Source organism: Triturus cristatus, chromosome 2_1, assembly GCF_964204655.1.
Source record: "Triturus cristatus chromosome 2_1, aTriCri1.1, whole genome shotgun sequence".
In the NCBI taxonomy this organism is placed as follows: Eukaryota; Metazoa; Chordata; class Amphibia; order Caudata; family Salamandridae; genus Triturus; species Triturus cristatus.
The window spans coordinates 486,827,715-486,840,067 of NC_140581.1; the positions used below are offsets into that span (position 1 = coordinate 486,827,715).

Consider the following 12,353-nt stretch of genomic DNA (forward strand, 5'->3'; position numbering starts at 1 on the left):
GCAAGTGTCCCTGAAACGGACGCCGTGCTGCACATTATATGTTTTCAAAAAATGAAACTGAGCATGGTGTCCCTATACAAAGTGCCGCACTCAGTATACCAATTTATATTAAAAAAAAAAATTAAAAGGTGATAGAACGTCGCCATTGTGCAGTGAGTGCTGTGAGGGAAGGGGGCGGCCACTAAAAGTTAGAGCGGCATAGCGCTCTATACTAAAAGCAGTCACCATTGTCCTGTGTGGGTGCTGCAAATACAAAAAAAAAAAAAAAAAGCATTGGCATAGCCAATAGGTCTCGTTTTTGGGACCTTATAAGTGTTTAGTTATGCAGCACAATATCCTTGGTGCAACAACATCAACAGTTGCATGGCTAAACACTTATAAGGTCCCAAAGGCCAGACCTATTGGCTATGCCAATGCTTGTTCTGTAAGGCTCCCAAAACCGATATATGCCTGGCGTAGCTAAGGCCTTTTGATTTTACTAAAATTATGCATCTAATACACTGGCTTATAGGGGCTTTCAGCCAGCACGGTTTTAAGCATCATCTGTTGTGTCATTCACATGCCCTTCTGTTTATTACACCATACAGCATGGGTGATAGGTCGGCCACTGCAGTCACTAGCTAACTTCACTGTGAGTGACTGTATACTGCTCTTTCACATGGAGCAGATCCGCAAACAAAGTAATTCCTTTCAGTGCAGGGACTAGTACGGCAATAAGAGTTTAATATTCCAATATATTTGTGCCTTCAGTCAATGTATTTTTTTTTTATTGGGGATGGCCTGGCAGGGCCCTAATACTAAAGTTTTTTTCAAACCATGACATAAAAAGCCAAATGCCAAAGTTAAAAGGCTGATTTAAGTTTAAATTTAGCCAAGACCTTTTCGTCTAATTTTATATATGCAAATATTGTACTTACTTATAAGGACTTTAAGCCAACTGTTCAAATACACCAGTTAATTCCCCGCAGTACCCTTTTACATTCCCATTTTTCTTCCACCCACTACGCCATACAGCAGCGGGCAGCCCTCTTCAGCCATTGGCTAACTTCACCGTGAGCATGTTATGCAGGCCTCGCACAATGGGCACATCCACACAAAAGCAGCCCTCTTCAGTGCAAGGGGCAGCAGTGGCAAGGTGTGCATTTTGAAAAGAACAAAAAAAATGTGGCGAACACATGTGTAGCAGCCAATGTAACTTTTTTGCAAAACTTGATTATAAAAATAGTTTTAGATGGCCGCATTTACACCCATCTTTATGATGGTTTTATAAGGTCTCGGCAGTGTTGCAATACTTTCATTCCTGCTGCGGGTACCTCCTTCCCCATAAGGTGTGCCTATTTGCACGTGTAAGAAAGTTGCCAACAATGGATGCCTTTTCTCGTGAGGGTGATGAGTGTAGGCATGCAGGAGTAGTTGAGCAGTCTGTAACATTTCTTACGGGTGCAATCAGTATCTCCATCCACATGAGAATGTGTTTGTGTGTATATGAGAGCAGTTAGAGCCCTTCCGTGTGAGGTGTGTGTGTGAGCAGTTTGTGTAGTTCTAATGAGAGTTGTGTGTCATTGTGAGAGTGAAATGTGAGCAGCTGGTTTTAGTACTTGAAGTTGTGTGCGTGTTTGAGTGAAAGAGAGACCAGCCTGTATTCATTCTAGTGTGTGTGTGTGTGCGTGCGTGCAGTTTGTGTACTTCCTAATGAGAGTTGTGTGTCTTCTATATGAGAGTGAAATGTGAGCAGTTGTTAGTACTTGAAGTTGTATGCGTGCCTGTGTGAAAGAGCGACCAGTGTGTATTCTTACTAGCAACATGTGATTTTCGGAGTGTGTACTTCCTAATGAGGGCTGTGTCTGTGTCTGCATCTGTGTGGGAGTGACATGTGAGCAGTTCTGTTAGTACGTGTGAGGTGTATATGTTCTTGTAAACAGACAGATTGTCTCGGTCGCAGATATTTCGCTCAGACCAGCGTATTTCTCTCTGCAGAAGTGACATGGATTTAATTTCACGGTTGGACAAGCCACGAAGGGGCTGCGTGGGCGGACGATAGAGCTGGAGGGGGGGCAGTGTGCGTGGGTGGATCGGACTCTCCTGAGGAGGGCTGTGTAGGGGAATCGCGCAGTGCAGCGAGACCGCGTCGACTTCCAGGGGCAGATGAGAAACAGAGGGACCTGATGGAAGATCAAGTGAACGTTGCCGATAGATAGGAAGCAGTGAGAGACAAGAGAGAAAGGGAGGAGCCACGGGGGAGGGCGAGAGGGGGGCTTAAAAAAAGCTAAGCAGGACAGGTAAGGGTGGGGGCTGGAGTAAATGAACCTGGGGCAATACAGAGAGCAAGGAAGAGGGATGCGAAGGGGACGCAGCACACACAAGGGATAGAGGCTGAGTGACTGAGGCGCAAAAGTGAAAGCAGGCTGGCTGGCGAGTGGTGTGCGATGTGCGCACACCATGACGAGAGAGGAAAGCCATATGGCGCCTCTGCTCGTCATTGTGCGCGTAACCGCACGCCCGTCGCCAGTGCACGTGCCAGTGGCCTGAAGCGCTTCCCCAAAAAGGATTAAAAACATTTAACATGTAACATTCTACCATAGGTGCCTGTTGAAACATGTCTATTTTGTTAGACATGGATAAATGTGGCACTGAAGCACAGTGCACGTATTCCCTGAGTAGCTCTGTAAACGAGTTGTGTTTGTGAGTTTGTTTGTTGTCTATCACATGTCACAGTCAAATGCTCCCTTCCTGTACCTCTTCCTGTGTTTTACTTCAATTTACAACTCAGCGAGAGAACTCATAAAATAAGTGTGTTTTACTTCGACAGCCAATTCCAGCTAATGAAAGCTTCCCAGCAAAACAACCCAGCGTGCTGCTCTGCATGGAAGGTGCCCCGACAACAAAGCACTTTGTCAAATAGCACGTCTCACGATGTAAATACACATGCCTCTGCTAGCGAATGCTATAACATGTAGATTAGTGGCGACAGACAAAGGGAGCATTCTTGTCACAGACCTGGTGCGACTGCAGTGGCGTCTCGACCGGAAACATGAACCCACACAGACACGAACAGTTTTGTTTAGTTGAACAAGGACTGCCTTTTTCATTACGGAGACACACAGTGGCCCTAGAAGCCACTCGTTGTCGAACCACGACAATACACAGCCCTTCAAGTTCACTGAATTCTGGACATTTTTGAACTGCGCGGTGACTCGGAGCGTCTTTCTCGGGTGTCCTCTTCCGGAAAGTCTGAGCTATCTGCAGCTGTGGAGAAAGAAGAGAGGGCAGGCCGCGAATCCTTCAATCGTCTGTTGTCTGCTAATGAAGCCTGGTGACTGGTTGGCAGATGCCAAGAGCAGTAGTGCTGGTGTCAGAAAAGTGTGACGTGGGACGGGAGAGGGGTGGGGAAGGGGCGGAGGCAGTAACACAACAAAGGAGATGGTAAACAAGACAAGCCCGGCGGAGCGTGGCGCGCGCGCGCTTGGGGGCGGGGGAGCGGACCCTTTGAAGTGCTCCCAAAAAGCGGAGTGCATGGCGGCACGAAGCGCGTGATTGTGCGCGTGCTAGCAATGCAATCCGCTTTTTGGGAGCACTTTGAAATGCCCATTTACAATAGTCTCGCTTTGCGATCGCTTACGCGATAGCAAGGCGAGACTTAAAAAGCACATAAAACAAACCAGAGAGACTTCCATTCAAACAAACGGGCTCCAATCACTACACACTACTGGCATTTGTAAGTTATAAAAACGCTGGCTATCGGAAGCCGCCTTTGCTAAGATGTCTGTGGGTGGAGAGTGAACTGGAGCCGTGGGGAAATGCAGATACAGAGGAGGGGATGTCAGCATGAAGCACTGTGACAGCTGAACAAATATATGGACACATTTAACTAAAAGCACCGGTATTATAAAGGACAGGTCATCCTTGTAACCCTGCTACACTGCCCATTTTAGCCCTTCCCAATACATTTTCACCACAGTTAAACATTCATTTGAATAAAAGATCAGTGTGCTGTGCTTACATCTGTATGCAGGGTGGCATGACGTAGTGCAACTGGACACACGCTTCAGCGGAGGCCAAACATGAGACAGTTTGTCAGTCTGTGGCTTGCTCGACACCAGGGCCATGACAGTCACCAAGGCCTTCACTCACTGACTACCCGGAAGCGAACAGCTAGCAAAACACGGACAGCGAAAACGTGCAGATCCTTGTTACTGAGTGGTGAGAGAGAAATACTTAAGTGCACGGCCAGGGCAGGAGGCAGGAAACAATTAAAACAAGCGCGGCCGTGAAAGTTAAAGCGACTGCGCTAATTAGAAAAACAGAGGACACCCTCCCCATAACCAAGACACAAAACTGGGGTATTCGTGCAGGTCATCTTTCCAGCGCTATGTTAAAGGTCAATTTCTCAAATAAATTCAGTAATCCGCTGGTTAGCATTCGTGTTCCATGAATTTTAGGGAAGACAATTTGCATTTTATTTATTTTTGGATAGAAACAGAATGAGAGTTGACTCCTCTGACAAGTGTCTGATTTACAAGTATAGGCGTGGCTGACTGTTGATAGCAGATCACTTCCCAAACTGCCCATTTTAAATGTATTTCTGGTTAGTTTTTTTTGTTCTCAGAGAAGCGTAGAAAGACACAGGATGAATGACTCGCAAACCTAGCTGGCATTATCGGGACCTTTCCACCTAAGCAGAGCATGGTCATTGCACCCACAGGAGTGCTTGTCAGCCTAAAGCTGGTGTACAGCAACACCTTTTTCAAATTTTTTTCTTTCATGGATACATAAAGGGGAAAAAGTGTTTTTTTTCCCCTTCCTTTCTAGTATCCGCTAACTGAATCGCATTATTATTTGTCGAAAGAATAGCATGGTCACTTGTTGATCACACTGACATTGTTTTTCATCGACTTTCTGGAAGCGGGGCAGCACGGCGACCGCGCTAATTGGCAGGGCTGGCGTGAAAGCATTTATTTGTGGTGGTTGCAGAAAGGAGAGTGGAAACCGGAACAAGCAGGGCAGCGCGGCGAACGCGCGAATGGGAACATAATCAGAAACAGATGGCGAACAGATTGCACCTGCTCATAACCGCAAGCCATAGGCCGTGGGCGGAGACATTTTCTGGGAAAGGTGGGACAGGCACCTGCCTTTGTCCAATTGCGTGCTGTCTTTTTTAGAAAGACGCATGCAAAACCCAATGCGCTAGGCTCGACCTAAAAACAACAACAACAACAATTTGAACGGCCAAGGAATTTGTGGGTCAAACACCACATCCTCCCATCAGGAGGATAAAAAAATGTTAAGAATGAAAATATAACAATGTACAATTGATTAGGACTGGGGCCATACTAGGAAAAACAAGAAGATCCACTGATGGAAGAAAGAAAAAAAAAAAAAAAAGATACAGGAAAAAAAGAACAGACGGACCAAAGAAATCAAGCAATACGGCGAAATGAAATTTAAAAATGAACAAGGCAACCAAAAAACAGGATGGGAGTAATGATAGTCTTCTTGACAGCAGACAGAGCAGTGTCTCCAGATAAGACTTCTAGGTCTTTCACTGTTGGGACCGCTCTATCTGGACTTTGCCTGTGTGCACGTAAATTGGGATTTTGAGAGGAACCTACAATCGCATTCCCAAAATCTTAACACCTGTTTAGTGGGGATCCAGGATCTGTAAGTAGTCAAGGCTTATTCTTATAAAGGACTTGAAAAGGAGGTTAAAGTTAGCTATGTTCCACAAGGAGTCAGAGGGCTTTCTGTTATGGGGTGGTGTGCAAAATGTTCTGTTTTCAACTAAGAGTGTTGCCATCTGTATTTTACAAACCTTTGGAGCCTTTGAAGACTTTTTGGAGTATACCCATCTGGACTAAATCACAAAACTCAATATAAAATGGTGAAGCAAGAGAGGAGAGTTGAAGAAAAGGCCTAGACGATTTACATTCATTTTAAGTGCATCTGATGTTTTTGTAGAGTGCTTATACTGCAATAAGACGCCTTCCAAAATTATTTAGGATAGGCAAGGACTAGGTCCTGAGGGAATAGGAGCAGTCTGACGGATGCTTCTGATTTGGCTGTCTTGCCTTATTAAGGTACAGTCACAAGCCATAGACTGAGTGGGATAAGAGGGTCTTTAGTCCTAGCCACAATTATTACTGGGCCAAAAGCCCTCTCCATGGCTTGGAAAAATTTCAGCTATCCAAGATTTAACAAGATCTATTTGATGACCGAGCCTTGCTCCACTGAAAAAGGAACACCATATTGGTACCCCCGACCACTGTAAGGGTTTTGCTGTTTCTGCTTAACAGGTCACGAGGTTGACTGGTAGTAGTGAATTATGGTCAACGTAATGGGTTTTTTCAACTGCACCCCTGTTGGGAGACAGCCTTTTTGCTCTCACCTGTGAAATCCAACCAGAACAGAGTTCTTGCCTATCCCCATGTGTGAAGTAAATGTGTGTGCGCACATCAGTGTGTCCATTTGGAGCACAGTTTGCCTGTTGGTCTTCCTGCATTCTCTCCTTTGTTTATTGTAGATGCCACAGACTTTATTTCCTCTGCTTAAGGTTCCCTTCCTTTATTTAGAGTTATCTGGAGAGTGTGAGAATAAACCCCATCCCCTTCAGTACTGTATAGGTTTCTGTGTGCTCAAATAATTCACTCTTGCCCTCCTTTTTTCTGTTTTATGGTCCATCATATAGCACCCTGTGCTCCAAGTGCAACAATTTGTCACAGATACACATGTAGACAAGTGATCTGTAATGAATGTTCTAACCTATGACTTTTAGCTCAGAGAGCTTGCCCAGACAAGCTTCCTACTTCCGTCTCCAAAGTGGGATAGATAATGCCCCTGTCGAACCACAAACACGTCCATCAGGGATATGGCAAGACCCTTCAGATCCATATAGAAAGGATATTTGATATGGGCAGAACCTTTGCCAGTAGCTCTCCTTTAAGTCTGGGAAGAAGTCTTGGACCCCAGATAATACTCAATGCTGTGCTACACCAGAGAACGCTAGCTTAACTGCACAACGTCAGAAAAGCAAACAGCCTACTAACGGGAACAAATGCACCAAACCTAAATGAAAGGGTGTCACCTCATTGAACTGTGCTACCCAGGAACCATCAGAATCTTTGCAGCTCTGCTGTCAAGAGCCTCGAAAGAAGTGCAAGTTAACTTCATGCATCATGGTGCTGGAAAACTTATTTGCCTACAACTGTGGTGAGCATGACCCCTCCTAAACTACCTCATGGTCCAGTATCACACTCTACACACACCCTTCTTAAGAGCAGCTACCACATGCCACACCATATTTTTTTTAGCATGTCTATGAGCCAAAACATTTTACCTAACCCATCACATACAAGCCAAACTACAAACACCATATCATTAATGTACTCCAAAGAGATTTGTGTCCTCATTAGGTGTCTGAAGAGCTATATGTATTCTGCTATAGAAAATCAACAAAGCTACAAATGATTGATCTCTTACATGCACAGATAAAGAGGGTAGAGGTACAGAACTACGGGTGTGGTCAAATACAAGGCCTATGCACTCACAAGTGTGTGGTGGGCTGTGTCAGAAGAGGTAGTGAGCAGACAAGCCAGTGCACACTTGGTATATATGTATGCCATGTCCAGTAAAGTGTGTAAAGATAGTGAGTGAAGAGCACGGCCAAATGCAAGTCCTTTGCCCAGAATGGACTGGCATAACCAAAGACCATGGCCAGTACATTCTGGTGTAAATGTAATGTACACAGGGCCTTGCCAAAGGTCGTGTGTGCATAATTTGCTACACACAGCAGAAGTCCTTACATAGTAAGTCATGGAAGCAACAGCACGCAGCGTGGCCAAAGACTACGCTGAGCTCCTAAAGGCCTGTGGAATGCAAAGACCCTGTAATGACAATGATGAGTTGAATGGTAATGTGATGTTACTACTAGTGCCAATGTAATGTGACATGCAAATCTGGAACGGTACGTGGGGAGTTGTGTCTAGCAATAGATATCTGGTAATAATATCAGAGCTTTTAACTACAGGAAATGCATAACTTCCTTATACTACAGTTTAAGGGATTACATGTGCAATTTTTTTTTAACCAAATTAATTGTTAAAAGACCATCTATTAAATTTTGTACTGGATCCTGCACATAGCCAGCGGTAATCATGAGAACATCAATATCAAAGAAAGATCCCAAGTTGCAGTGGTGGAAGTGGGGGAGATGGCAGATTACAAAGTGACATTATTTGCATTTTCCATTTGAAATAGATGAACAAACCTCTTCAATTCCAGAGATGTTATTGACACCCAATTTCTTCAAAGAGAACTGAAGTTTCTTGTCATCAGCGGTAGCTGTTCTATGCACAACCTTCTTCTTTCTGCGGGCTGTGCCCTTTATGTGAAACAAGTAAAATAAAGCAAACTTACTTTAAATGCTCTTTAATGGTCAAACAAAGTCGATTTTGGTGCATCTGTCAAAATATTGGTTACTGGGGAAATAGAAAATGGGTTAACAGCAAGCATTTTCAACATTTTATGTAAACATACTTTGGTAAATGGCTGGCACACAAGAGGCATTGAGAAGTGATCACATACCATTCTTGCACCCATTAGCACCCGTGTCCATCTTTTTTGTGTGTGTTTTTTTTTTTCTTTCTTCAAACGGTGGGGGGTGCGGGGGGGGGGGGGGTTCGGGGGCTAAATTTTTTAGGGTATGAAGTTATAAATAATGCTGGTTTTAGGATTTCACCAACAAATAAAGAACATCTGAGTATTAACTCAATTATGTAAGGTTTTGAAGAGGTATCTTTGATACAGAGAGACACGCGTCTGCTGCATCATGACATTATAAGTATCACATTATGCTGTGTATTGGACAGAAGCCACCATCCTAAGATTGGCCTTTTGTGTGTCTGAAAACTTAAGCTACACAGGGTATCCTTACAAGAACAGATATTTAAAAAGAAGAGTCGTCAAGAAGTCAACATTGCAATGTTTAGGAGAGGCAGAATTTAAGAAAAGTATCGGTCTCAAGTGAAGAAGGCATGAGGTGAAAGATCAATACTCGACTGGGCTGTGTCGATGCATGAATGACAAAGTCTCAAGCCAATAGTTCGAAGAGGGCAGCTAAAGAAAGCTAATGTTAAAAAGTGGCAGACCCAATGCAGATACTGTAAGAAATAGGTCAGCTGACAGCTGTTGTGTTAAAGCCCAATGAAAAAAGTGACCCTTTCAAACTGCTGATCACTCTAAAAAGTAATAGAGCTTCAAAGAAGAACTGTACTAAGTTTTAGAGATCAACAACACAGGATATTGATTTCATTACGTTGTTGGTATCTCTTATGGGATGTAGTTGGCTGAAAGAGCTATTTTTTTTTTTTTATTTTTTTTTTTAAAACCTTTATTCGTGCATATTAAAAGAACAAATACGGGCCTACAACCTTCAGGCCGGCCACGATACGGTTAAGCACTGATACAAACATTACGGCCCCTGTGCTTCAACGGTCAAGATTAGCAACGATTTATGAATTATACACTGGAGAGATCCTTGACACCAGGGGGAGGAGAAGTGAAGGTTAATTTTAAAGTTTTTCAAAATAATTTTATCAGGAAAAAAGTCAGTGAAGAGTAAGAACCAAGGAGATTAGAGTCCGCACGATATCTTCACCACACGAGAGAGCAGCAGCATCATTAAAACAGCAATGGAAGTAAAATCTCAGGCAGTGAGGCAATGCAGTTATATAACAGGATAGTCACATGAGCAATTACGCACCCCTCCAGTGCCGCCCCCACTCAGTCAACCCCACACCCGGACCCAGAATCGAAACAAGTATAGTACAGAAACATAAAAAGAAAAAAGGCCCATAGAACTAATTAGAAACAGTAAATTACCCCCCCACCCTACACCAATGCGGAGGCTACGGCCTGCCCCCCCCCCCAGCATAGTGCCTGTCGCCCAATAAACCCGAAATATAGACAAGAGAGAGAGCAAGAATAGAGTAAAGAAAGATAAGAAGACAGTACACCTATGATAAAGGGGGTAAGAAAAGAATAGAACTATTCCAATCTAAACTCCCAAAAAGAAGAAAGTGGGGAGGAGCCTACGTATCATCAGAGCGCCCTGAACCATCGGCCCTCTATGGCCTCCACACACTGAGAACCCACTACACCAAAAGCGGTCGTGTGAAAATGAGTTGTCACAACAATTTAAATGACGGAAGACAGATCGCGACGAATGCGCACAACATTTCAGTCCCAGTCCAGCCCATCCGTGAAACCATGGCGATATAAATCAGTCTAGCCCTGGCCCGATCGCGGGCTTGAGATTAAGCCAGCCCCTACATGAAGGCCCCGCATTCCGTGCAGACAAAGACAATATGGCCGCTTGGGGGAAGATGGTGAAGTAGAATCACAAAATGGCCGCCGACCATCTGTAGAGGTCCCTTTGTGCACCACATAAAGTCCAGACATGGCATGTAGAGTACAGGAGTTCCACAGAAAAGAAGCAGTAGGCCACCGTAAACGATTCCTAGAGGAGGTTAGGTGTTGCTCAGCTGGATACTCTTGCAGGCGCGGTGAGGCAGGCAACAATGAAGCAGGCAGCAATGAACGGGGAAACAAAGTATCCGCTGTTGAGCTGGAGAGCAATTGATCCTGGGTGCCGGGAAAGCCAGATGCAGGCACCAGTGTAGCACGATCACACAGAGCCGTTGCGTCCCCGCAAGAGGACAAAAGCACTGGCAGACCCACGCCATGTTGATGACAAACGGAGCGCTCACGACCCGCAGCCGACAGCATGGAGTCAAACTGCTCACTCAGTGCCTGCAAGCGAGCACACATTTGTAAACGAAAGTCCCGCAGGACAGCCAGAACGGAGCCGCACGTCAGCGGAAGCTGCACCCCACATCGGCAGCAATCCGGGACGGCACTGTGGAGCTGGTGTCTGGTGGAGGGAGGGTGGAGCGGGCAGCGGGCAAGACCGGAGTATCACCCCCCAGCCGCAAGCAGGCAAACAACGCCATGTTTTACCGCCGGACGGTACAATGGCCGGGGGGGGGGGGGGGGGGGGGGGTCGTAGCAAGAAGTCAGTTCCCCTCAGGTCTGCGCCGCAACAGAGAAAGCCAACAGTCGCCTCCCTTCCCTCGGGTTCTCTTTGCAGCCGACTAGGCAATAGAAGAAGGGGGTCGGCAGCCTCCCACAGCGCGGTCCACAGATCGGGGTAGGAGACCCGCCGCACGGGGGCTTACCTTACAGCCCCAGCCCTTCAGACGCAGGGTGCAGGAGGTGTCTGGCCGTCCCTCCCCAGGCTCATCTGGCGGCCGTCCGTGGTGTGAGGTGAGGTCGGGACCGCGGGGCTCGGGCTTGCGCTAGCGGGTCCGGTGACTGCGGAGCTTCCAGGGGGCCGGCAAAGGCCACAATGGAGCAGGGGTCCAGGGCGGAGGACAAAAGCACCAAGAACTCCGGCATCCGCGGGCTGGGACTTCGGGGAAGCGGCGGCGTGGACAGCGCGTCGTCGCACACGTTTCACCTCGAGAATCGGCGAGGATAGGAATCAGGATGATAGTCCGAGGCCAAGGGCCAACGGAGCCGGGCGCTCAAGCGTCTGCTCCGGTCGCCATCTTGGCTCCTCCAAGAGCTATTCTTTTTGTACTGGGAGGGTATTGGATAGTGGACTGGGATGGTATTGGATAGTTAGGTGGAGAAGATCATATTACATTGATCGTTACGTAGACTATCATAACATCTGCTTTTTGCACACCCCGCCTCAAGCGCCGACTCTTGTCCCACCAACTACTCCTTTGCTTCAGTGCCTCTCATTGTGGGATATTTATTTAAATGTAAAGAGGAATTTAAAAAATGGATTAAATAATACAAAAATATATATCTGTAATATCAGTAATAATATCAATAATCATCATCATCATCATCATCTGAAGGGCCTAGTTAGGAACTCAATAAAAGAGAGAACTTTAGAGGGCTCAGGTGCAAGATGTTCAGATGACATGGATATCGGGGGTCGCTTTCACCAACTTTTTCCAAGACTTATATATAAGGAAGAGATCTCAGTATCTAACGAACAGCTGAATACTAGGTTTTCAGGCGACCATCTCCCAAATTTGTTACGAAATAAGGAATCTCTATTTAACAACCCTATCACATCTGAAGAAGTATCCTTAAGATAAAAAACCTGAAGAATGGGAAAGCACCTGGACCCGATGGGATTCCTAGTGAATTATATAAGGTTTTAGCAGAGGAAATGAATCATCCATTAACTTCATTATTTAACTCTATTTACACAAATAAAGATCATATGCCGGAATCCTGGAATGCGGCTACAATAACCCTTATACTAAAACCCCATAAAGATCCAA

At 45.6% G+C, this 12,353-nt stretch overlaps 1 protein-coding gene across 2 annotated transcripts in view; it reads right to left on the reverse strand.

The window, feature by feature from the left end:
* The window catches only part of BTF3 (basic transcription factor 3), a 104,316-nt gene that overhangs the window by 50,179 nt on the left and 41,784 nt on the right, over positions 1–12,353 (reverse strand). Inside the window, exon 3 of one of the 2 annotated variants that reach the window (XM_085632336.1) lies at positions 8,261–8,374. The exons of the other annotated variant lie outside the window; for it this stretch is intronic. Coding sequence (XP_085488462.1) covers positions 8,261–8,374 — 114 coding nt within the window. The remainder of the gene's footprint in view (positions 1–8,260; positions 8,375–12,353) is intronic. 2 annotated transcript variants of the gene reach the window in all.